Source organism: Macrobrachium nipponense, chromosome 12, assembly GCF_015104395.2.
Source record: "Macrobrachium nipponense isolate FS-2020 chromosome 12, ASM1510439v2, whole genome shotgun sequence".
Lineage (NCBI taxonomy): Eukaryota > Metazoa > Arthropoda > Malacostraca > Decapoda > Palaemonidae > Macrobrachium > Macrobrachium nipponense.
This window is the reverse complement of record NC_087205.1, coordinates 74,891,969-74,918,012: the sequence shown is the minus strand read 5'-3', so window position 1 is coordinate 74,918,012 and position 26,044 is coordinate 74,891,969. Positions and strand designations below refer to the sequence as shown.

General features: G+C 39.2%; 1 protein-coding gene across 1 annotated transcript in view; it reads left to right on the top strand.

The window, feature by feature from the left end:
- The first annotated feature begins 3,105 nt into the window (after positions 1 to 3,105).
- LOC135224605 (DNA-directed RNA polymerase II subunit RPB7) overlaps positions 3,106 to 26,044 on the top strand; it is a 27,525-nt gene continuing 4,586 nt past the window's right edge. Inside the window, exons 1-5 of the mRNA XM_064263766.1 lie at positions 3,106 to 3,250; positions 9,758 to 9,848; positions 19,088 to 19,207; positions 24,934 to 24,999; positions 25,442 to 25,513. Coding sequence (XP_064119836.1) covers positions 3,195 to 3,250; positions 9,758 to 9,848; positions 19,088 to 19,207; positions 24,934 to 24,999; positions 25,442 to 25,513 — 405 coding nt within the window. The 5' untranslated portion in view covers positions 3,106 to 3,194. The remainder of the gene's footprint in view (positions 3,251 to 9,757; positions 9,849 to 19,087; positions 19,208 to 24,933; positions 25,000 to 25,441; positions 25,514 to 26,044) is intronic.

Genomic DNA, 26,044 nt, shown 5'->3' with positions numbered 1-26,044 from the left:
TGGCAGATTCATCAGAGAAGCTGGCACATAAATCTAAAAGAGTTGAAGGCGATTCATTTGGCTCTAATGCACTTCAAGACAGAGGTAAGAGGGAAAGTAGTGCTGGTTCAAGCAGACAACACTACGGCTCTCTCTTACATCAAAAAACAGGGGGGGACACACTCGTTCTCTCTGTGCGAGGCGGCGAGAGACCTACTCATTTGGGCGAAAGAGAACAAGGTTGTCTTGAGCACAAGATTTATTCAAGGCTCGAAGAATGTAAAGGCAGAACATTCTCAGCAGGAGAGGACAAGTCCTCTCCACAGAGTGGACGTTACATCCTCAAATATGCAAGAAGCTTTGGGGGATTTGGGGATGTCCTCAGTTGGATCTCTTCGCCACAAACAAGACAGCTCGTCTACCACTGTATTGCTCCCCAGTTCCAGACGAGGAGGCGTTTACAGTGGATGCCATGCTTCTGGACTGGTCAATCTGGATCTGTATGCCTTTCCACCTTTCAAAATGCTAAGATTAGTTCTGGCAAAGTTCAGAGGTCATCAGAACGTCAGGATGACTCTGATAGCCCCCTTTTGGCCGGCCAGGGAATGGTTTCCGGATCTACTACTGCTGTTGACGGACTTTCCGAGAGAGTTACCGTTAAGGAAGGATCTACTCAGACAGCCCCACTTTCGGAGGTTCCATCACAACTTGTCCGCTCTTCGACTAGTCTGCCTTCAGACTGTCGAGCATCTCCTCAGAAAGAGAGGATTTTCAAAGAGAGCTTCAAGGGCTATTGCTAGACCCTGAGAAGAGAATCCTCTGATCGAGTGTACCAAGCTAAGTGGGTCCAATTCAGAGCTTGGTGCAAAGAAGAAGGAATTTCGTCTTCTAAGACCTCTATAGCTCAGTTTAGCTAACTTCCTTCTTTTTTCTTCGTGAGAAGAAGAAGCTTTCTACCCAGACGATTAAGGGGTTATAGAGCTATGTTGTCTCTGTGTTCAGACATCGAGGATAGACATTTCTAATAATCAAGACCTCTCAGACCTGATTCGTTCCTTTGATACGACCAAGACAAAGGAGTCAAGAACAGTAGCTTTGGAACCTGGATGTAGTTCTTAAATGGCTGATGTCAGATAGATTCGAACCGATCTCCTCTAGTTCTTTTAGAGATCTGACCAGGAAGACCCTTTTTCTTTGTGCTTTAGCATCAGCTAGAAGAATCAGTGAGCTGCATGCTATTGATAAGAGAGTTGGATTCGCTAAGGGCAATGCCATTTGCTCATCAATGCTGGGGTTTTTGGCTAAGAATGAAATCCCTCACGTCCTTGGCCTCGTTCTTTCTCTATAAAGAAACTTTCGAGTTAGTGGGGCCTAATGAGCCTGAATGTCTTCTCTGTCCATGAGAGCACTTAGACATTATGTGCAAAGGACCAAAGGTATAGAGGAGGTAAGAGTGATAACCTGTGGTGTTCAGTGAAAGATCCTTCTCGTCCTCTTTCTAAAAATGCGCTCTCCTTCTTTTCTTTTTAAAAGGAATTTGATTTCGAGGCACACGGACAATGTCAGGACTCAGATATCAAAGTGTTTAAAGTCAAAGCTCATGAAATTAGAGCAGTGTCTACGTCTATGGCCTTTAGACGTAATCTGTCTTTGAAAGACATTATTAAATCTACATATTGGAGAGCAATTCTGTCTTCGCATCTCATTATCTGACAGATTTGCAAACCACATATGAAAATTGCAGTACATTGGGCCATTCATTGTGACTGGACACGGTATTGGGTGAGGGAGAGAAGGATGTATCCCATCCTCACACTAACTTTTCTCCTTGATTATGTTTTTTGTTTTGTATTTTAAGGTTGTGTGAAGATACAGGGAGTTTTTTTTGAGTATCGTTTCAGTCTTTTAATGTCTGGTGTATTTCTTAAACGGTTGTGGTGATCCCTCGTTTTTCATGTATTTTGTGGTGATTTGTACTGCGCCCTGAGCAGGGGCATTATAGTCTTGTCCGTTACGGTCACGTCCCTCAACGGCAAGTACTTATTATTGTGTCCGACGCACGGATCCATATATCCTGACGGTACAATAAAGGCCAGCAGACTTACAGAGGCAGTAACCACTGAGTCAGCGGTCTTTAAAGGTAAGGAACCTATATCTTCGGATAATTCCAACAGTTGTTATTTTAGCTGCCATTGTCCCACCACCTAAATGTGTCAATCAGCTATATGTAACCACCGGGTAAGTTATATAAGTGAAAATGACATTTTTATAATAATATAAAGTTTCACTTATACTTACCCGGTGGTTACATAACTAAGCCCGCCCTCCTCCCCTCATATGGACAGGTAGGCATGAAACTTCTGATTTATTGTTGGAATGGTTCCCGGTACCCGGTAGAGGGCGGGAGTAGAGGGATCACCTGTCAAACCAGTTAGCGCTACCGCGAATTTCAAATTCTGCCGTGACGTCAGGAGACGACAGCTATATGTAACCACCGGGTAAGTATAAGTGAAACTTTATATATTATTATAAAAAATGTCATTTTTTGTTTGTTTGTGTATTATAGTTAATGATTAAATTAATAATTATTTGAAATGAGTACATACTGATTATTTATACATTTTATTGGCATATTCTAAGCTTTTAGCTCTTAGGTTTAGATGTCAGAATCATAGACTAGGCTACAGTAGCAACCGCTAACATAGGCCAGGCTTATTGCTAGGGGACATATGCTAAAGTCCTAATATATGCAGTAAAAAATGGGTTGAATTAACATTACATTTGCAGTTTGAATATTACTCAAGTATGTACAGTATTTTGCCTTTTTGGAGACATATTTCTTCCGTCGTAACCCTAGAACATGTGTTTTAGGCCTGGAAATATAATTTACTGGGGTGTTTTTGGAGGGCTTGGAACGATTAGCCATTTTACATGTAAAATTTGTTCCAAGATACGAAAAACTCATAATACGAAGGCCGTCTCGGAACGGATTAATTTCGTATCTCGAGGTACCACTGTACTTAAAAAATTACCTGTTACCTTAATGAATTTTTTATTTTTTCAAGTTTTTTATTGTATACAGTACATATAATGAAAATTAATAGATGTGTGTAATAGTGTACAGTTCCATACTCTACGGACTAATTTTGCATTTTTTTCAGATTTCACTTGAACATGAGATATTACTTCATCCAAGATACTTTGGCCCTCAGTTGATGGATACAGTCAGACAGATGTTGTTTACTGAAGTGGAAGGAACATGCACGGGAAAGTAAGTTACATGTTATACCCTATATACTTATGAAACACGCAATCTAGCATATCATGCGACCCCCAAATTTTCACCTTTAGAAAATTATTTTATCACGTATCTCACGTACTATGTGCATTAAATATATGAGACCAAATAACAAAAGGGTAACCTCTTTTCCTCCTCTTTATCTATTCCATTTTTAAGTTAGGCTAACCCCTTTTCCTCCATCTCTTTATCTATCCCATCTTGTAGTTAAGTTTAAAAAAGTAAAAGAGAATATCAAAAGTATTGTTGGTAATGTTATACGTGTTTTGAAAACGCATACAGCCAGAAACAGCTGATTTGTTATGAACAACTGAATCCAATAACAACATCCTTTTTGCTTGCATTTCAACCATCATACAATACTAAAACATTACCATAGTTATGTTGCAATTAACGTTAAGGAGAATAGAACTGATATATTTTTACATTACTACATATATCCTTGCTTGCTATGGAGAAAAGATTGGCAAAGGCATATACTGGTAAATTTAATCTGTAAGTGTTAGCTGAAGTTGAGGAAAGAATGTTGATCTGCTATCGAATATTACCGTGCATCAGCAACGTGGATGAAATTCACAAACTTCCCTATAGCACCATCAAACTCAACCATAAACAAAATTTGAGAGAAAAGTATTATAATGAAAACTATTTATGGGCATGAAAAAACACATTATACTGTTTTCATTCCAATAAAAGATAAATACTTAAAGCTCGTAGTATTCTGATGAGATTGAGTGAAAATATCAAACAGAATACAGTAGTACCTCGAGATACGAAAGGCTCAACTTACGAAAGATCCAAGTTACGAAAGCCAATACGAAAAATTTTACTGCTCTACATACGAAAGGTTTTCAAGATACGAAAGGTTGTTACTATAAAGTCCCGAGATTCGCCCGGACCACCGAGAACAATTTTAAAAACTCCCGCGCCGCCAACTGAGTAAACTCACCAACATCCTCCCGCTCTCCCATTGGTTCCTGATGCTAGTCACCCCATAAGGTCCTGCTCTCCTATTGGTCAGCATCTACCCCTTGTGCTTTAAGTATTCTATTGGTAAAAGGGTGCTGTAAATTGAAAAACTTAGTATTCATGCAATACATTTAATAAAAAAAATGTGAATTAAATATCATAAAATATAAATAAATCAGACTGCCAACAAATACGCATTTTTTAGAATTCTTCTTCTGTTTTATTATTACCTTACGTACATATACGTATTACGTATTAGCTGTCAGTAACTCGGTATCTCCGTTAGGTAAAAATAGAATAAAGAAAACAAATGAATGGTTATTATACTGTTTGGTGGTTTCATTAGTTGAAGAGAGATACTAATGACAATTTATGGCTTACTGTGTGCTTGGAAAAATGATTGCTTGGCGCTCGTTCCATACTCGTAAGACGGGTAAGAGCTGATTGTAAACAATCGATTGGATGGTTTGTTTTTTGTTTGTTTGTGTATTATAGTTAATGATTAATTAATAATTATTTGAAATGAGTGCATAGTGATTATTTATACATTTTATTGGCATATTCTATGCTTTTAGCTCTTAGGTTTAGATGTCAGAATCATAGACTAGGCTACAGTAGCAACCGCTAACATAGGCTAGGCTTATTGCTAAGGGACATATGCCAAAGTCCTAATATATGCAGTAAAAATGGGGTTGAACATTATATGCAGTTGAATATTACTCAAGTATGTACAGTATTTTGCCTTTTTGGAGTCATATTTCTTCCGTCGTAACCCTAGAACATGTGTTTTAGGCCTGGAAATATAATTTACTGGGGTGTTTTTGGAGGGCTTGGAACGGATTAGCCATTTTACATGTAAAATTTGTTCCAAGATACGAAAAACTCTTGATACGAAGGCCGTCTCGGAACGGATTAATTTCGTATCTCGAGGTACCACTGTATGTAGATTTTTGTTTAAGTAACAAACATGCCCTCAGCACCATCTACTAACAAAAAAATAACTAAATTTCGTTCACAGATGATACGTATTTAAGTGATTTTGACTTGAAAACACTTTGTATAATGTAAAATAACCTTGTCCCATATAAACAGAGTATCTTGAGATTCATTTGCACTAACAAGAAGCAAGAAAGTTGCTCTGATTTGAGTTCAATATAGTAAAACAAACATATCTCGCAATCGCCCTCAGCTTATTTCCAAACCAAAACATTGATTGCTATGTTTGTAATTTACAATACAAATTAGTAATATGAAAATACATACAATATTATTGGATGCAGTGAAGTAAAGCATAGCTTTTTAAAAGATCCAGGGAAAAGATGCATATCCATTATGTGTGTATTTTATCATATGATACTATGTAATATGTGATTATTACATACTGGAATTTTATATCTCATGTATGACGCGACCCCCCTTAAATTAGCTCCAAAATTAGGTCTGCAAAAGTCGCCATGCGAGTATATATGGTACACTTACAATAGTTTGTTTTTTTTTTCCCCTCTCTCACCCTATAGATATTTATTCTCTACCGTCTCATAAAAATAATTGACAACAAGATGCTGAAGCTTGTAAATATTGATGGGTTTATTTGTATGTCTTATTGTCAAGAGAGAGACTTAAAAGTATTGTGGTTTAATGAGAAATTATGATAAAGATGGCTATTTCATACTGACATAATATGAGGCCATCATTCGAACAATCGTCTAACTGCAAATTTCCGGATTTAGAGTTATGCATACTTTCGAATTCAGCAACTCTTCTTCTATATAAACTAGTGTTTAGACATTGTAAAAAAAAAAAATATGTTTTTCGTGTTCACATTCTAGGGAGAGTGAGAGTAACTAGAATGATAAATGCGCAATATTTGTCATTCCAATGTTGGCAAACTATTATTGTACTTTTCTCAGACTTTGGTTTTTTGCAGTTATGGTGTTGTTTGAGGTACAGTTTGGATAGACAGATAATATTTACACACATATTTGTAAAAAGCATGCTTTTAGCTTCATTTTGAAAAAAGAATGATGTCATAACCTAGATATTAAAGGAAATATGATAATGTAAACATTGCACAACTTCTATCGCGTTTTTCTCCTATTTTTGTTTTGTGCAGACAGACACTTGTAATATTACTTCACTGCAGTTTCAAATAACTCCCAAAACTGGATAAATAATTTTAAATAGTTTGGAAAAACACTGAAGATGAGCTTAACCAAGTAATTTCAATGGAACACTCATATATGAGGCCACCACTCGAACAACTGTCTGCCTGCACAAAACAAAAATAGGAGAAAAATGCGATTGAAGTTGTGCAATGTTTACATTATCATATTTCCTTTAATATCTAGGTTATTTTACGTTGTACAAAGTGTTTTCAAGTCAAAATCACTTAAATACGTATCATTTGTGAATGAAATCACTTAAATACGTATCATTTGTGAATGAAATCTGTATGATTTACATTCACCTTTAATGACAGTTACTTTGGTCTTTACTTAGCTTTTTAGTAGGTCACAGGTTCCTTAAGTTTCTAGAATCCTGCATTATTTTTAACGCCTAGTGTCCTCCATCAAGCTCATCTTTGGTATTACTGCAGTGTGTTCTGTCCTTGTCATTAATGCTAACTTCTTCACCTGCCTCTGACATAGGAGTGGAATTTGTGGAGGATGACAAGACCCTCTCTTTACCAGAGGACCAATCAGTCATTGGGGTGACAAACAACCAGGTTTGGAATGACTTCATGCTGTAAGTATTTTCATTCTTCTCTTCTGAAACAGGAGCCATAGATTCATTTTCCATTGTTAATTCCAAGCTTCCTTATTCTTTGAGCTTGTGGCTTAACACAATTAGGACTTTACCTTTTTTATTTTTTTTTTTCTTTGGAGGATGAGATGGCAAAATCCAAATGTTGATTTTGCAGGGAAGAATGTCTTAAGCTGATCTTGAAAACTGTGACAGAGTTTGTAGACTCCTTTTCATGACAGGTCTTGACTAAGAGTGGTCCCATTCATAAACATTCATCCTTACTCAGGACTTTATTATCTACTACTGGTTCCTTCAGGATCCTGAAAGGTTACTGCAACCAAGCCTTGTGGGTCAGCTACACAATTGAAATTGGGCCTCTGAAAAAACAAGACCTTGTCAGGCCACTGACAAGGTTTTGTCTTTTCAAAAGCCTGATATCAATGGTGTAGCTTACCCACAAGGCTTGGTTGCAGTAACCTTTCAGGATCCTGAAGGAACCAGTAGTAGACAATAAAGTCCTGAGTAAGGATGAATGTGTATGAATGGGACCACTCTTAGTCATGACCTGTCATGAAAAGGAGTCTACAAACTCTGTCACAGTTTTCAAGATCAGCTTAAGACATTCTTCCCTGCAAAATCAACATTTGGATTTTGCCATCTCATCCATCAAAGAAACTCTTAAAAAAGTTAAAGTCTGTCATTGTCTTAAGCCACAAGTCCAAAGAATAAGGAAGCCTGGAATTAATGGAAACGTGAATCTATGGCTCCTGTTTCAGAGGAGAGGATGGAAATACTTATAGCTAAAGTCATTGCAAACCTAGTTGTTTGTCAGCCCACTGATTGGGTTCCCAGTACAGGCAGTCCCCGGGTTACGACGGGGGTTCCATTCTTGAGACGCATTGTAACCCGAAAATTGTCGTAAGCCGGAACATCATAAAAAATCCTTAGAAAACCTTACTTTTAATACTTTGGGTGCATTAAAAACTATGTAAACTGCATTCTTATTGCATTTTGCATAAAAAACCTTCAAATATTGATTATTTTGCATTTTTGGTGTCATATTTCTTGTGCCAGATCAGCTTTGTAGGCGTCGTAACCCTGAAAATAATTTCTGATGAATATAATTGAAAAGCTCCTTAGCCTCAGAACATCGTAAGCCGAACCCGTCGTAACCCGGGGACTGCCTGTCTTCATCTTCCTCAGAAGGATTTGCTGTGACTAGCAAGATGCCTTTTATCCCATTAGGTAATATGGCAGTGTTAGACGGTGGGTAGTCTGTCTATTGGGTTAGTTATACTTAGCTTCAAGGACTGACACCCTCCACTTTCTCTCAGACTGATCCTGTTTCCATCTTGCTCTCAACTACTCATCAGGCTTCTACAATCGCCTCATCAGTGATGAAGGCGAAAGAGGCCATATACACATTATTGACCTCTTCAATGAACTAGATTTTCAATCCATAAGTAATGGGATACCAACCTCACAATCCATGCAAGCTTGTATATTAGTGTGTGTGTGATTTCAATCCTTTTGATAATCCTTATTGATAAGAATTTTCAGATATTCATACATCATACTCTGAAATACCTCCACTTCATCTGCAACATGAACAGGTGGTTGGACAACAGGAACTTCATTGTGGAAGTTTCATAGAAGTCCCCTTCCCCCACTCTAAAGATGCTTCTGTTCTCAGACACTTCAAAGGAGGTTTGGGCATAACTCTAGGTGTTACTTCATCTTAGGTGTGTGGACTAAGAACTATCAGCCTCATACATCTAAGGCTGTTAGAATGTATTGGCAGATCAGCTCAGCTGCTTGTGACAGAATATAGGGAAGGAATGATCCTTTCACCCACACGTAGCATAGAAGCTTCTTGAGGTTTGGGGAATCACAGTGATTGACCTGTTCACTACATGGTCAAGGAAGCTCCTAGCATCTTACAAATACTCTTGGGATGACATCATTGTCTGTCTGTTTTCTGTTGTAGAAATATTTGGATTTGCTTTCTCTGTCATAAATAGAAAAACCACATTAACCCTAACAGACCAAGCTAAATATACAAATTAACAGTATCCCGAGACTTGGGAAACTTTAAGGTCAGTTAATTTAAAAAAGAAAATAAAACTCTGGAAAGTGGAAGATATGCAAATGCATGTGGTATAAAAAAAAAATTCTAAATAAATTTGTAACACAAAAATATAATTATTACATCAAGTATTTTTGTATTGTGCTTTACCTTGCATTTATTAGTAGACTTGTCATTCTGGATGGGTGACTGGATCCCGCTCGTTCTTACAATTGGCTCACAACATAACTTATTACAGCACAATACTTGGTTATTCCAGTTGGAGATCCCTTTTCCACATTACTTTTCATAGTATACAAAGTGTTATGGTAATTTTCATAAAGTAAAAAAGCGACAATCTCGCCAAAGACCAAGATAATGTGCAAGGTGATTGGCATATTTGCAGTGGTTAGATCTCTGTACATACTACCTAACAAAGGTGACTAAGATCATTTTTATTTCAAGAAGTCCGGTACACTATGTAATATACAATTTTTATTTAAGATATTATAGAAAACAATGCATTTTTGTAATTGCTGAGTTTTATCCAAGCAGTAGAAAAAGAAATTGTATAAAATTTAAATAATTTCCAAATTCTTTGCTAGATTTTGCTTAGAGTACTTGTGTAATATGCTGTGAATCTTTAAAACAAATAATAGTGATTTGTGTGAGTGTTCTATATGGTGTTTTTCCTCTTGCAGATATGGATTTGTCATAGCTGTCACCACAATTGATCACATTGGAGCTGGTATGATACAGTCTGGTCGTGGCTTTGTGTTGTATCCAATAAAAGTAAGTACAGCAGAATTTTTATACATTCAACTTCCCTGCCAGATATATACTTAGCTATAGACTCCGTCGTCTCCGACAGAATTTCAAATTTCGCGGCACACGCTACAGGTAGGTCAGGTGATCTACCGCCCTGCCCTGGGTGGCAGGACTAGGAACCATCCCCGTTTTCTAATCAGAATTCTTCTGTCGCCCGGACCATCAACATTGTTGTTGGTTCCTCTCGATTGGTTTTTCTTTTTTCACCGGCAATTGATCGTTCTTGACCGACTTTTGGTGACGTATTCGGATTGTTGGATTGGCCATATAGCTTTTGTGGAACCGTTTTGTTTTGGGGCGACTTGATTTTGGAATTTTCTTTAAATAATGTCTGACTCTGGTATGATTGTGAGACGTTTGTGTAATGTAGGCTGTAAGGTGAGGTTGCCGAAAGCTTCGGTAGACCCTCACACGGTATGCAAGAGGTGCAGGGAGTGTGAATGTTCTTTTACTAATACTTGTAAGGAATGTGAGAACTTGAGTGAGAACGAATGGAAGAATCTAACTAATTATTTAAAAAAGTTAGAAAGAGAAAGAGTGAGGAAGGCTTCTCATAGAAGTTTAAGTAGTTCTAGATCTGAACTAATTCCAAGCTTGGGATCTTCCCCAAGGTAAGTATTGCTACTTCTCCTTCCATTGCAGCCCCTTCTCCTATTGCAGAACCTGTAGATCCAGCAAAAGAACTTGCGGATCTAAAAAGCAGCCTTCAAGTTGATGGAAAACAAAATGGCTGCCATACAAGGTAAGGCTAGTGATTTTTCAGTGGACAGTTGATATGAGTGTCCCCAGTGTAGTGGAGGGGGCATCTGGTCGGCTCAGCAACGCTCCTAGGTCTAGACCTCTTCCAAGCTCACATTCCCAGAGGAGAACGGAATGTCGAAAGCCGAAAGGAGGTTGTGGAGAATCCCCACCGATCAGGTGTCCCTTCGGCGGTTTCTGTGACACCCCAGACTGCCAAGGACCGCTATTGTAAAAGCGTCCTACGTGAGTGTTTTTTCGTCGTCGGGATCTTCATCACCGAGACGTGATTGGAGAGATTCAGATCGATCTCGGCCTCTCAAGAGGAGTTGGAAGGCTCCGAATATTGACTCGAGCCCTGAAAACTTCCCTGAGAGTCTCCATCGGGAGTGAAGAAGGCAAGAAGAGCCATTCTTTCAACCAGTGAGAAGAAGGAGGGCAGGAGGTGGGAGGCTATGGACTCCTCCCCTCCTCCTTCCCCTCCTCCCGAAGAGGATAAAGAGGAGGCTACAAAGAGGTTCATGATGGCGATGCAGGAACAGATTTCGTCGTTTGTAGGAGTCCTGTCAAAGGAGCCTCCTAGAAGGAAAGACACTTCCCTTCCTATTAAAGATCCTCCAGACGTATGGAGGTATCTGCCTCCAGGATCGATACTCCTACTCGAGGTGAGGTTTCCGGTACGAACCTGGATGAACCGATCAGACGTCTGGCACCGGCCAGGAGTGAGGAGTCACCCAGGAGGCAGGAGCCAAGAGCCAGGAGTGAGGAGTCAACCAGGAGGCAGGATCCCAGAGCCAGGAGTGTAGAGGCATCCAGGCTGGAGGCCAGGAGGCAGGAGGCAAGAGGCAGGCGGCAGGAGCCAGGAGGCAGAGCCAGGCCAAAGGCAGGAGTCAGGAGGCAGGAGGCAGGAGCCAGGAGGCAGGAGTCCGGAGGCAGGAGTCCGGAGTCAGGAGGCAGGAGTCAGGAGTCAGGAGCAGGAGTCAGGAGCAGGAGGCAGGAGTCAGGAGGCAAGAGTCAAGAGCCAGGAGGCAAGAGTCGGGGCTCGTTCCTGGAGGTTATGACTCTTCTCCAATAGGAGCTCCTCTCGTTCAGAACATAGGATGTCTTGGAAGGACTCTCCCTCCAAACGTAAACTTTCTTTCTCCTTCGTCTGATCGAGGGTTAGACGAGTTGTCTGAGACGAACCTCCTGCTAATGAGGGACTTTCTAGTTATAAAAGTCTTAGCCTCATTATTACTTCAAGAATTTGGAGATTCTCTTAGTCCGGCGGCTCCTCCTCCTCCTCGTTCGCTCTTTTCGAGCTCGGCTACGGCAAAATCGTCGGCCTTTTTAAAAATGAAGCCTGCGATATCTATGAAGAAGGCACTCCATTCTTTAGATTCTTGGATGGACAAGAAGAAGGAGTTAGGAAAGACGGTATTCTGCATGCCTCCTTCCAGATTGCAACGGAAAGAGAGGTATTTGGTATGGGACAGGAGAGACTATGGGTCTTTCTCTACCTGCCTCGGCAGGATGCCGACTTTTCCAATTTAGTGGAGGCCTCTAGAATACGTCACTCCTTAGGATCGGTCAGAGCGACGTGGAGCTCTTCAGAGTTGAACCACTTTCTAAAGGGACTTTTTGTCACTTAGAGGTGTTCAATTTTCTGGATTGGTCACTCGGAGTTTCTGGCCAACAAATCTAAGGATCCGGAGTTTCTGAAAAACCCAGAAATTCTCCATAGCGTCCTGTCCTGCATGGACAAGCAGTACAGGACGGTTCGGGTGAAGTGGCTTCCCTTTTTGGTGCTGGTCTCCTGAAAAAGAGATCAGTTTATGGATCCCTATTACGAAAGGGGTTTGTCCGAGCCAGAGGACTGCCTTACTGTTCGCCCCTCTATCGGATCATCTGTTTCCTTCTCAGTTAGTGAAGGATATATCTCGCTCGCTAACTGAGAAGGCGACACAAGACCTACTAACGCAAACGTCCAAGAAAGGACGCCCTGTAGTGTCGACGGTTAAGAAGGACTCTCTCCGTCCTCCAGCAGAGCCCTTTTTCGTGGAGGTGCAGCGGCTCGTCCCCCTGCCAGAAAGAAGAGCTCTGAAAAGAGAGGAAGGTCTTCATTTAGGCCCTTCAAGAAATCAAAGTGACTGTTGCTCTCCAAGCACCAGTGGGCGCCAGACTCCTGAACTTTGCAGGAGTATGGGCAAAAAGGGGAGCCGACCCTTGGTCAGTGTCGGTCCTGAAGAAGGGATATGTAATCCCCTTCGACGACAGCCCTCCCCTAACATCTACGCCTCGGGAACTGTCAGCGAGGTACAGAGACCCGTTAATGAGAAAGACTCTCCTTCAAATGGTGGAGCAAATGTGGGAAAAAGAGGCCATCGAACTTGTGCAGGATCCACACTCCCCGGGATTTTACAATCGCCTTTTTCTAGTACCAAAGGCATCGGGGGGGTGGAGGCCAGTTCTGGACGTAAGCGCTCTGAATCGCTTCGTACAGAAAAAGAAGTTTCGCATGGAAACGTCCGCCTCTGTAATGTCGGCTCTTCGTCCAGGAGATTGGATGGTCTCTCTGGACCTGCACGACGCATATTTCCACGTTCCCATTCACCATTTGTCAAAGAAAATATCTTCGCTTTGTAATAGGAGACAAGATCTTTCAGTTCAGGGCTCTGTGCTTCGGTCTGTCTACAAGTATTCACCAACCTGATGGCGAATGTAGCAAGATGGCTTCACCTAGAGGGGATAAACATCTCCCTCTACTTGGACGACTGGCTGATCAGGGGCCAAGTCGAAGATTCAGTGCTTGGAGGACTTAGAAGTAACAAGGAACATGATAGATTCGCTAGGGTTGCTCGTCAAACATCGAGAAGTCACAACTGATCCCCAGCCAGAACTTGGTCTATCTGGGGATTCAGATGGATTCTCGGGGTTTTCGGGTATATATCCTTCGCGAGAAAGAATCGCTCGAGGTTTGTCGAGAATCTCGAGCTTCTTAGAGAAAGAAAAGAACAGCTCAGCGAGGGTTACCTGAGCCTTTTAGGGACCCTGTCCTCACTGGAAAAGTTCTTCTCGCTAGGGAGACTTCACCTTCGCCCTCTTCAGTTTTTCCTCAAAGAGGTGTGGAGTTGGAAGACGGGTCAACTCTGGACATCTTCCAACTTCCACAAGAAGTAAAAGATCATCTGAAGTGGTGGATCCCTCCGCTTCAAACAAGAACGAGGGCGTATCGCTTGCTCTGCAGAACCCAGACCAAGTGTTATTTACCGACGCTTCGGAGTCGGAGGCATGGGGAGCGACGCTAGGAGCAAGGGAGGTGTCAGGCACCTGGACAAAGGAACAGGTGTCCTGGCACATCAATTGCAAGGAACTTGTGGCCATACACCTAGCCTTAAAGTTCTTCGAAGAGATAGTCAGAGACGGGGTGATACAGATAAACTCCGGACAACACCACGGCTCTGGCTTACATACGCAAGCAAGGAGGCACGCACTCTTTCTCCCTCTATCAGTTTAACAGACACCTGTTAACCTGGACGGAATAAAGAAGAGGCATAACTCTCCTCACAAGGTTTGTTCAAGGGATCAAGAATGTGAAGAGCGGACAGACTGAGCAGGAGAAATCAGGTCCTTCCCACAGAATGGACTCTACACGAAGAAGTCTTGTGTCGAAGTCTTTGGTCCCTGTGGGGGAGACCTCACATAGATCTGTTTGCGACGTTCATCTCCAAAAGAATAGAGATCTTTTGCTCTCTAGTGGAAGATCCGAGAGCCTTCGCAATAGACGCGTTTCTCATGGATTGGTCGGTGTGGACGCATACGCCTTTCCCCTCGTTCAAAAAATCCTGGGGGAAGTGCTCAGGAAGTTCGTAGCTTCGAAGAGCACGAAGTTGACACTCATAGCCCCATTTTGGCCAGCCCGAGGAATGGTTCACGGAGGTAGGTTACTGGAGTGGATAGTGGACTTCCCCAGATCGCTTCCAAACAGACACGATCTACTCAGACAACCCCACTTCGAGAGGTTTCATCACAACCTCCCAGGTTCTCGCTCTGACTGCCTTTCGACTATCGAAAGACTTGTCAGAGCGAGAGGCTTTTCTCGCAAGGCTGCGGGCTCTATCGCTAGAGCCCGCAGAGCTTCGACGAGAAGAGTATACCAGTCAAAGTGGGAAGTCTTTAGGAGGTGGTGTAAGGGTCAGAAGCTGTCCTCCTCCAGTACCTCTATAGTGAATATTGCCGATTTCCTCCTCTTTCTGAGAGAGGAATCACACCTATCTGTCTCGACAATAAAAGGATACAGAAGCATGCTGTCTTCAGTATTCAGGAATCGAGGCCTGGACATTGCTAACAACAAAGATCTACACGATCTAATTAGATCTTTTGAGACTTCGAAAGCAGCTACTCCTAGAACACCTAGTTTGGAATCTAGACGTGGTCCTGAAATTCCTTTCATCGGATAAATTCGAGCCTTTACATCTGGCGTCCTTCCGCGACGTCACTAGGAAATGCTTGTTCCTGGTGGCTCTCGCTACAGCCAAGAGGACGAGCGAATTACACGCTCTGGATTCCACGGTGGGGTTCAAAGGAGATGCTGCCATCTTTTGTTCTTTCCAGACAATGTTTCTGGCAAAGAACGAAAACCCGTCAAAAACCGTGCCAGAAGTTTTGAGGTAAAAGGCCTATCTAACCTTGTAGGCAGAGAGATAGAGAGATCCCTCTGTCCAGTGAGACTCTTAAATATTATTTAGAGAGGAAGAGACAGATGGGAGCATTGTCAACAAGTCTTTTTGTGTGTCGGTGAAGAACCCCAAAAGACTCATGTCCAAGAACGCCTTGGCTTTCTTTGTGAGAAGCGTTATTACGGACGCTCACAAGAACTGCTCGGAGGAATCCTTCGGTCTTCTAAAGGTCAAGACTCATGAAGTGAGGGCAGTAGCAACGTCTTTGGCGTTCCAAAAGAATATGTCTCTAAAGAATATCATTGAGACTACATATTGGAGGTGCAATTCAGTGTTTGCATCTCATTATCTGAAGGATGTGAGAGTGACCTATGAGAAGTGCTTCTCGCTAGGTCCTTTGTATCAGCAGATACAGTACTGGGTCTTGGAGCAAAAGACTGATCCTTAATTTTGTGTTTTTATCGTACATAAACCCCTCTTGTCAGATATGTGCTTGGTTTTCTATTAGCAAGCTCACTACTGTCGCACGGGAGCATGTCATTGCTGGTAGGGGATTCAAGGGTATGTATGACTAGTAGGGGAGTACAAAATTTTTTTTTTTTTTTTTGTTGTTTATAGTTTTGTAATGAAAGTGAATTAATTGTTTTTTCGAGTTTTGGTTGTTTCGGTGGACGGGTTCAACGGGGAAACTAACCTCCTTACAATCTTAGAACTAACATGGGATGTTAGGATCAGGTGATCGGGATCGGATTTGTGCTCCTTGAACAAGGTGTATTGTCATGTAGTGGAATAGCACCCAATGACAAAAGGCCTTTAGGCTCTGCCGAGTAAGTGGCTAAGACCCATTGGCAGACCCACAAGAACTCTTAGCCATAGATCAATATCTCGCTGAGGCTCTTGAGGCTAAGCAGACTCCAAGGCAGTAGCCGCGAAGTCTTCAGCCTAATAAGGTAGGAACCAAGGTTTATTAATACCTACAAACATATGTTGTTTACCTGTCTATTTCAGTAGTTTAGCTGTCTCTTACCACCACCAATGGGTGCTAATCAGCTAAGTATATCTGGCAGGGAAGTTGAATGTATAAAAATGATATTGTCATGTTACAATAAAGTTTTATACATACTTACCTGACAGATATATACGATTAATGGCCCACCCAGCCTCCCCGCAGGAGACAGGTGGAAGAGAAGAATTCTGATTAGAAAACGGGGATGGTTCCTAGTCCTGCCACCCAGGGCAGGGCGGTAGATCACCTGACCTACCTGTAGCGTGTGCCGCGAAATTTGAAATTCTGTCGGAGACGACGGAGTCTATAGCTAAGTATATATCTGTCAGGTAAGTATGTATAAAACTTTATTGTAACATGACAATATCATTTTATTTTAATTTTTAATGGAAGTTCTAATATTTTTCTATAAAATAGTACCATATACATTTTATTTGTACTTAAAATTTGTTTAAATATTAATTTGCAGACTTAAGCTAAGTCTGGCTTAGTTAAGTTTATTTTGTATCTAAATGGCATCCCTTGTGAATTATATTAAAAAGAACTCCCTCACACTAGGTTCTTTTAGACAAGATTTTGCACCCTGAGCTGATAAAGATCATATACTGTATATTTCTGCATACAAGACGACCTTTAAATCCTAAAATTCGCCCCTAAAAATTGGGGGCTGTCTTATACTACAATTCTAAAAACCAACCCTTAAATTCTAAGATGTATATATCGATACGCTTAGCCTTAGCCTCGGTGCTATAACCATCAACATACGTGAAGAATCACATTATGAAATAAACCGATGATAAAGGTAATAAAACCATTTTTATCTTATATATATAATTGCCATATCTTATAACAAATAGCCTATTTGAGGAATAATTTTATATCAATGAAACCGACTTTGATCTACGGATCCCAGCTGAGAATTTGTAAACGTCGAATTATGGTTGCTCTCACAGCAATCTTTATCTTTCAGTAACCTTTCCAAAATTTCAATATTAGCGAGAACATAATTTTCATTTTCACTTAAGTTTCTTATACATATCACAAGATTGATCCTATGTCACCATCATAGGGATTCAAGTCTGGTTCTGGTGAGTTGACTTCGGCTTCGTCATCACTATCATACAAATCATCTTCGGTACCTTCCATGGCATTTTAAAATGATTTTATGACACACTATTTTCACATTCCCCGTGCTTTTATAACAAAATTGCAGCGAACATCAAGTGAGGCAGCACGCAAAGCTGTTTGTAGCTGTTTCGAACAATTCGTCATATGAACGATAATTGTGTACAATAATTATGGTTCATTATTGTAGCCTATTGTTATTATTAGCGGTTGTCTGAGAATGGCGATGAACCATAAACAAAACAATGGTTTCGCTTTTAGGTGCCTTATGAAAAACATGATATAGAATCGGGTTCGTTAAACCCACTTTGATAATTTCCGAAAGGAATGTATCCCTGAATAAAGTTCCAGTTGGCAACTAAAGATAGTGATGATGTCGGTAAATTGCAATCAGCTGATTATTTTCAAGACTGTAAACAAAACCTGAATGCAAATGGCACATCATCACTCTGTTCATATGTTGTAATATTATACGATAATACATGCAGTAAAACAAGTTTTATTAGAATTATCATTATTCTCATTACAACTATTATTTGACTTTTGCAAGTGGATATCTATCAGTGTAACAACCTAACCGAGGCAATAGTCTCTCTCTCTCTCTCTCTCTCTCTCTCTCTCTCTCTCTCTCTCTCTCTCTCTCTCTCTCTCTCTCTCTCTCTCATTGACTGTAATACTAATGATACTCCTCCATCCTCCAATAAAATATTCTGGCTTAGAATTTTGGATGAAGCAATTCTAAACCTGTATTGACATAGACAACCTAATTGAGAAACAACTGATTGCTGATGCCATTTCCCTAGTAACTATTGAGCGTTTATTAAGAGCTCTATTAAAATTGTCAAACTGTTAAACCGTGCCAATTCTCAATGGTGGCTTCCATATGTAAAAAATAAAGTTAATTTTTGTTCATCCCCCATTCAATGGAGATCTCAAGAAAGAATACTAGTAAGTTAAAGCTTCAGGTTATAGCAGCGGCTGAATAAAACTAATAATATTTGCATGTTTCAACCAAACTTCATTAATTTATGAGGAAAGATATCTCCGAATTATATTTTTTCTAACAACTATCACCAATGAAGATATCAATACTCAATCAGCCAAGAATTTGAGAATGAAAACAATATTAAAAGCAAATGGTGTACATGACGATGAACATACTCAGTAATACAATATCAATATGTTAATAGCAATACTGTAATTTGATACAAGAAGCAAAACAACCTTTATTTAAGTCATCATTATTATTAACATAATTTGATTGCTCAGTTTTTGCAAATATGTAATCACTTTTCTCCAGTAAACATTTCAGTTTTGGAATTTAGAGGTCGGCTTAAACTACAGATATAAGATAAATTCACGAAAATTTGCCATGATTTTTACCTCATCTTATCTATAGGTCATCTTGTACACAGAAATAAACGATAAATATGTATGTAGTTCTGTACAATGGTAAGATCAGTAATTTCAGTTTTAAAAAATTTCTGTTGATATTAGTGATCAATTCTTGACAGATCTGATGGACAGAAAAACTTTGTGATTATTGGTTATGTTTTGTGATATGAATGTTGACAGTTTAATAAGCTGTATTGTCTTTTTTTTTTTTTTTTTTTTATTTTTTTTTTTTTTTTTGCTCGTTATATGAATGTTGGTTGACCAAAGTCTTAATTTTTCAGTACAAAGCCATTGTTTTTAGACCCTTTAAAGGAGAAGTCCTAGATGCTGTGGTGACTCAGATCAACAAAATTGGCCTTTTCTGTGAAATTGGCCCCATGCAGTGTTTTATATCTAGACACGTAAGTTATCTCCCAAGTTCTGTAAAATTTTGTTAAATTTTGTCATTTCAGCGAGACTACTACAGAAGAGCCCTATGTGTTCACATCAAGTAGTAAATTTTTTTTTTTTTTTTTTTTTTTTTTTTACAATTAAGCTTAGAAATATGTGCAATTTGATTTTTGAAAATTCTTAGAGGTATTGAATAACGAATTCATTCTCATTTCATGTCAGTTCAAACATCATGCGTTTGTTTCTCCCAAGTTTTAGGGAAAATTAAATAGTTCTTTTCATTAGAAACTGCACATTATTACCAGAGATTTTTTTCCTACAAGAATACGTACTTCTGTCTCCTGTTTGGATGTACCTCAATGAAAGTTGGTCCAGTTGTTGAAGCCGTAGTAAAAGGTAATTAACCAGCTGCAGGTAAGTTAGGGGATGAGGGGCTTGTGCACATTCATTAAACAGCATCATTTTTTCTGTGGCCTTGCTGTTCTTGGAGATGATGGGAGTATATTGTGGTTTGATTGGTTGACAACTAGGGCTTGTTTGTTTGTTATTAAAATTTTGGTTATTGTAAGAATGATGGTGCCAGATGAGTCTTCTGGTAAGAATGATAAGTAATGTCCTGGGCATGTTCAAATGTGTGCTACATCTCTCACTTGTGACTATAAACCCTCTGTATAAATTGCTTACAGAGGTCTGGAATGTATTCTGTTTTGGAACTGTGTCAAGTGTATCCTTTGGTTGCCTGCCTAAAGGAAGAAGTAGGGTTAGGCAATGTGTGCTCTTGCTTGCCTCATTTGCTTTTTGGGTCCATATTTGCTGGTTCAGCTTCCTTTTTAGGTACAGTTTAGGTCTTGGTGAAAGATTTCAAAAAATTATGTGGTAACACTTCACTAAAGGCAGGAGGGGTCTTTCTCTGTTAGTATGGGTTCCACCAATCAGCTTTAGAGTTGTTTTAGTGGGAGGAGTCTTTAGGTATGGTTGAAGTGAGACACAGACATACACACAGAAAGAAAGAGAGAGAGAGAAACTAGACATCGCTGATGAATCAAAATGAAACACAACTAAGGACAGAGAGAATGCCAAAAAGAGCAATAGAAAGTGAAGAAGGACTCCCAAAGTGGCTGTAGACTTTTAACCATTCCCGTATAGTAAAGTTAATTTGTTTGCCAATGATAACAGTTATTTATATTTAGAGGTTTCATATATTTATGATTGGGCTTGTATTCCCTCTTGAATATACTGTAGAGGTTATTCCCTACTCTGTTCATTTCAACATTATTTATTATATGCTATGGTTAAATGCATCATTTTCTACTTGGCTTGTATTTACTAATATTAATTTCAATAAAAGTTTTAATGTCATACAGACAGAAATTCCTTTCGCTATTGTCATCATTCATGTAAGGATAACTAAGAGACGGCCGTTTCTGTCGTTAAACAACCCCTTCAGTCATTTACATGTCCATTGTGGAAAGGGCTCTTTTGAAAAATGCAGTTTGATGATATTGTCTTGAAGTTTTCTTTTTAAAATTTTCTTAAAGAAAGCACTATATTAGCTTTGGGATAAGCACTGTAAAAACACACAAACATTAGATATAAAAAAGAAAATCTTGTAAGTACAGCTTTTTGTTAGCCATACACAATATCCATGAGCAAATCTACCTCCTGTTACGATGTTCATAATTATCAAAATACCAAAATAACTGAAATTTTAAAAATTTTAAGTATTGTGTAATGAATATGATTGTTATATAATAATAGATATGGTGGTAATGATAATGCCATATCCAAAAGTTAAATGGAATCTTAATAAACAAACTTCTGTTAAAAGTGAGACAGTAATCTTAGTTACAACAACATAACCTGTTCAGAATTCTTTTTTTTTTTCACTGGGTGTGTGTGTGTGTCTGTCTTGCTAACACTGTTACCATATAATTTTTTGAAGTGTCTCAAAGAAGGCATAACAGGTGGAGTTGCTCGCAACTGTACATGGATTGCAAAAGTGATTAAGTTCAGTCACCTTTCATTTTCATGCCTTTGGACCATGAGTTAGTGTCAGATACGCATTGGACATGTCAAGATCCTCGTAGCAGAAAAAGGGTTGGGCTACCTTGACTCCCTCTACATTGTTAGAGGATCCATTTTATGCTGCTTTAGATTCTGGTGAAATTTATGGCCCCCTGCCCATAGAACTCGTGCAGGCTGAGTTGGAGAGGCATTTTTGCAAGGTCATTGGGCTCACTCATGAATGCTAAAGTATCTAGGAGGCAACCAGGGTTATTTTTCAGCATGACTTTTGCATCAAGCACACCTTGGGTATTGCTTCAAGTCTGCAGTTGCCTTTCTGTTGCCTTGGTCTCCACGTGTGCGAGTCATTCCAGAAGAGAGAGATTGATCTCTTCTCTGCCAGGCTTTCTTCCCCTGCCTCTGACACTGCAGTGGAAATTTTACATCCTTGAGGATGCTGAGGCCATGCCCTTCCTTCATTTGGAATAGCTGTGTGTAAAGGAATTTTATTCTCCTGAAATTAGAGCCATCTTGGTTGGATTGACGGCTTTTCCTGAATCTCTTCGTAAGAGAAGGTAAATCTCAGAGGGTGGTTTGTTGTCACTGATCCATAGCTTGTGGACTGGGCTTGATAAAGCCTGATTGTGTTCATGACCTTTTGTCAAGCTAAGTTACAACTGAGAGAGGTTTCATGCTTAGGAACCTCTCAGTTCTAGGTTCCTCCTTACCCCCTCTGGCAGATTAAGGTCAAGCTGGCAGTGGAGAAACAGAGAACATATACCAATGGCTACTTTATCCACAGTTCCTCATTGGATGAGTCGGTTACGGGCTCAACTACCGGTCTCAGGGTCCGGGTTCGATTCTCCGCTTTGTCAATAAGGAATCAGAGGAATTAATTTCTGTTGATAGAAATTCATTTCTCAATGTGGTTCGGATCCCACAATAAGCTGTAGGCCCTGTTGCTAAGTAACCAATTGCATCCTAGCCACCTAAAAATATCTAATCCTTCAGGCCAGCCCTAGGAGAGCTGTTAATCAGCTTAATGGCCTGGTAAAAATAAAATATATTCAACTTTTTACATTATCCATTTACAGTTTCCTCAAGATCAATAAAGGTTAATGGAACCAAGCCTTCAGGGATGGCAGTGCCATTAACATCATACTTTGGAAAAGGCCAGAATTTTTCCAATTTCAGATCATATTCCCAACATTCTTCTTCCTTTGGTTAGGTTAGGTTAGGCATTTTCCCTGCCTTTTCAGCCTACTGTCCAGACTAGCCTGGAAGGGAGGCAAGGGAAAGGAGGAAGAAGGAAGACGCTCACTCAATGCCATGATACTCTCCTGTTGCTAAGAGTAGGAGGATGCCTGTTACACAATTGTCTAATGTGGCAGTGGAAGGGTCAGAACCTTGGGTAGACTGTTATATAGTTACAGACTCCCTTACAAGGACTGACACCCTCTATTCTTACAGACAGATCCAATTTCTGTCTTACTCTTTGGGATTCCTAGTCTCTTCCTTTCAACAGAAGTACCACCAGTGGTGTTGAAGTGTTTGCTGGAAGTTGTAAACAACTACTCTCAGTTCTACAGTTTTATTTTTTTGCATAGAGGGCAACCTGGGGCTGGAACTTTTCATTGACACCTCTATTTTGAAAGTGTGTGTCTGTCAACCTCCTTTCACAGTGGAAACTCCACATTCCATGTTGGCTTGTATCAGAAAGATGATTTATAGGAAGGGCTGACTCCATAATGCCCCATTATAAAGTAAATGCTTACTGCCACCTTGTAATTGAAGGGATTTGCTTCAAATTTTTACCGCTTATTCTTCAATTATTAATGAAAATTCTCTAAGGGGGGAATTTAGACATTTGACTTATAAGTTAGTTTAGTTAGTTTTTTTTTTTTTTTTTTTTTTTTTTTTTTTTTTTTTTTTTTTTTTTTTTTTTTTTTTTTTTTTTTTTTTTTTTTTTTTTTTTTTTTTTGCATTTAAAAAAAATTAAAACAATATATTTTTGAAAAAAATTTTCACCCTATAAATTTATTTTCTCAAGTACAAAATCAAGATACAGTGTTATCTCGGTTCACGAACTTAATTTGTTTGAGGGCGCTGTTCGTGACTTGAAAATAAAATAATGTAAAAACAAATAATTTATTCAAACCTCAGAAACACAGTTTCTTTAAATTTTTTTATGGTTTTCTGGCACAAAGTTAAGCTTTACTTCACTGCATCCAATAATATTATATGTATTCTCATATCACTGTTGTAATATAGAATACAAATTGTAATATAAAATACAGCAGCAATCAATGGTTTGGTTTGCAACATCAAATTACTTCTGCCATAAGTTGGTGTTACGCGATCCCCCATGAAATCTCATGAGAGACTATTCTTCCATAAAGCTTTTTATGACTCATTCAAATGATGTACATAATTTCCTGCAAAATTCATTAAAATATTGTGGCGCAAAATAATGATTATCATGATATGCAATGTTAGCCATTTTATTTGTATGTCTACTGCACATTAAAGGATGTGTGCCTCTACAAAAGGGTTAACAAATGGAAGAGAGGCATTGCCAGAGGATATCTTCCAACCAGCTCTACCCATTTCATACTGGAAACCTAAGTTCTCATAATTTCTTAAATGTAATAGTTACAAGTAAGCCATACTTTGGCACAAAGCCTTGTTATTCTCAACATCACATATGCCAGGATGTTCAGGTGCATACAGAATTCATTCTTCCCCTGCTCACAAACATGACCAAGACGCTGACATTTCTGGGTGGGACATCACCACCTGTCATGATCTCTGGATAATGCCTCCCACCTTAAGAGTATGACTCCATCGAACTGCAAGTCACCCCCTTATTTGTTTCTGTTGCTAAAGGAAAAATAATGATGTTCACTTCATGGGTCCTCCATCCCCACACTCTCCTGCTGCTGGTTAACTAGCTTTTCCCCAAGCATCAACAACCAGACCATTACCAAAGGATTATCCATATATAAGACCTCTTGCTTATAGTTCTAGGAAAAATGCAAATTATATTTGTGATATTTTAATGTTGGCATGTATCCAATGCAAAGAACCATTGCATTGTTCTAAAGGGCATCATGAACAAGTTATTAGTATTACTGTACTTTGTGATCAGGAGGCTGATAGTAATTGCAGTATAGTAATGAACTGCACACATACACGTTCACTTGAAGGTAATAGTCTTTTCATTAAATTTTGTACTGTAGTAAGTTTAGATAGCTTTCATTGTAGTGTTTTAGTAAAAGCTTCATAGAAGCAGGTCACTTTGAGACCTCTCTTATTTTTTTAAGTATAAGTTTTTTTTTTGAAAGATAATTATCTTGACAATTATAATGACTATACCAATAAGAACATCACCAGTCAGGCCCCTTTCCTAGAGTGGAACATGTGCATTGGTCTCTAGCTGCATTTCTTTGTATTTGACTTAATCTGTAGGTCTGTTCCCATCTAGTTTCCCAGCTTCATATAAGTCTATTACTCTATTCTTTATCCCTCATAAAAAATCCATTCCTTTAAGTTTAGCCTTATGATTGTAAAAATATTTACTATTCGACGCTTGCTTAAACTGCTTTTTAGTGATGAAAAACACCTAGGTGATTAACAGTTATTCACAGCAATGAGATTTTGTGTTGGGAAGAAAATCATTAACATCTACATTAATGAAAGTTTGATGGTTACAAAGTATTTTTGTCCCTTGCAGTCCATCCCTCAGGATCTGGAGTTTGATCCCAACTCAAATCCTCCATGTTACAAGAGCAGAGATGAGGTGAGTGTTAATCAGAATGCCTAGAATTTAAAGATGTTAGCATCTTAAATATTTTTTGCTGTAATGTGGGTGTGGAGAGTAAAATTGCTAGTTACCAGAGGATAGTTGAATTTTTCTTGTGCAGTTCCAGTGTAATTTACAATTAGTGTGCTATTTTATTATGTACATATGAAAAGCATTTTATCAGCTTTTACTGTTGTGGAAAGTTTTAGTACTATATAAAAAAGTAACTTTTGTTTAAACAAAATATGAATAAAGTAGTTGCTGGGCATATTGTAATGGACTTATCAGGAAAATACTTGTCTGGTAATTGTGAGAAGAAACTTTATTTTAATTGTTGGTGTTAAATCCTTAATAATGAGTAGAATTTTGGAACGTAAACAATGGTAAAGTGCACAGGTTTGGCTATGACTTAATGACATAATTTCTGTCTTTGTTCTAGGAAGTTGTTATACAGCAAGATGATGAAATTAGAGTGAAAATTGTGGGCACAAGGGTAGATGCTACTGACATTGTAAGTTTTTTTGAGATGCTATGTACTATTAGTGTGTGTATTATGTTAATTTAGCATTGCCCAGGCTTGTTTGTTGGAGCAGTTAAGAATTTAAGCTGCCCATTTCCATACAAGAGACAAATGGGGGAACATTCCTTATGGAAGAAGTATTGTACCCTTTTACTCTTTTAGTTTTATTTATCTCCATTTAAAGTAGTCCCTCTGTTACTGCAAGCTGGTTGTGTACATTGGGTCCCCCGTCCCCCAGTATTCGTGGGGGATGCATACCAGACCTCCCGTGAATGGTTAGAACCTGCGAATAGTTGGAACCCCTATAAAAATACTGAAAACAGCCTATTTTGTTAGTTAAAACTCAAGAAAAACCCACTAATAATTACTTGGTTTTTTTAGTAGTTTTATCACAAAAAGTGCATTTTATGATTAAATTGATTTAAAAAATCAGGAATTTGTGGATATGCCCCATAAAAAAATACCGCGAATATGCAAATTTTCCACGAATAATGTGGGGAAATGTTCCCGAGAGAAATCCGC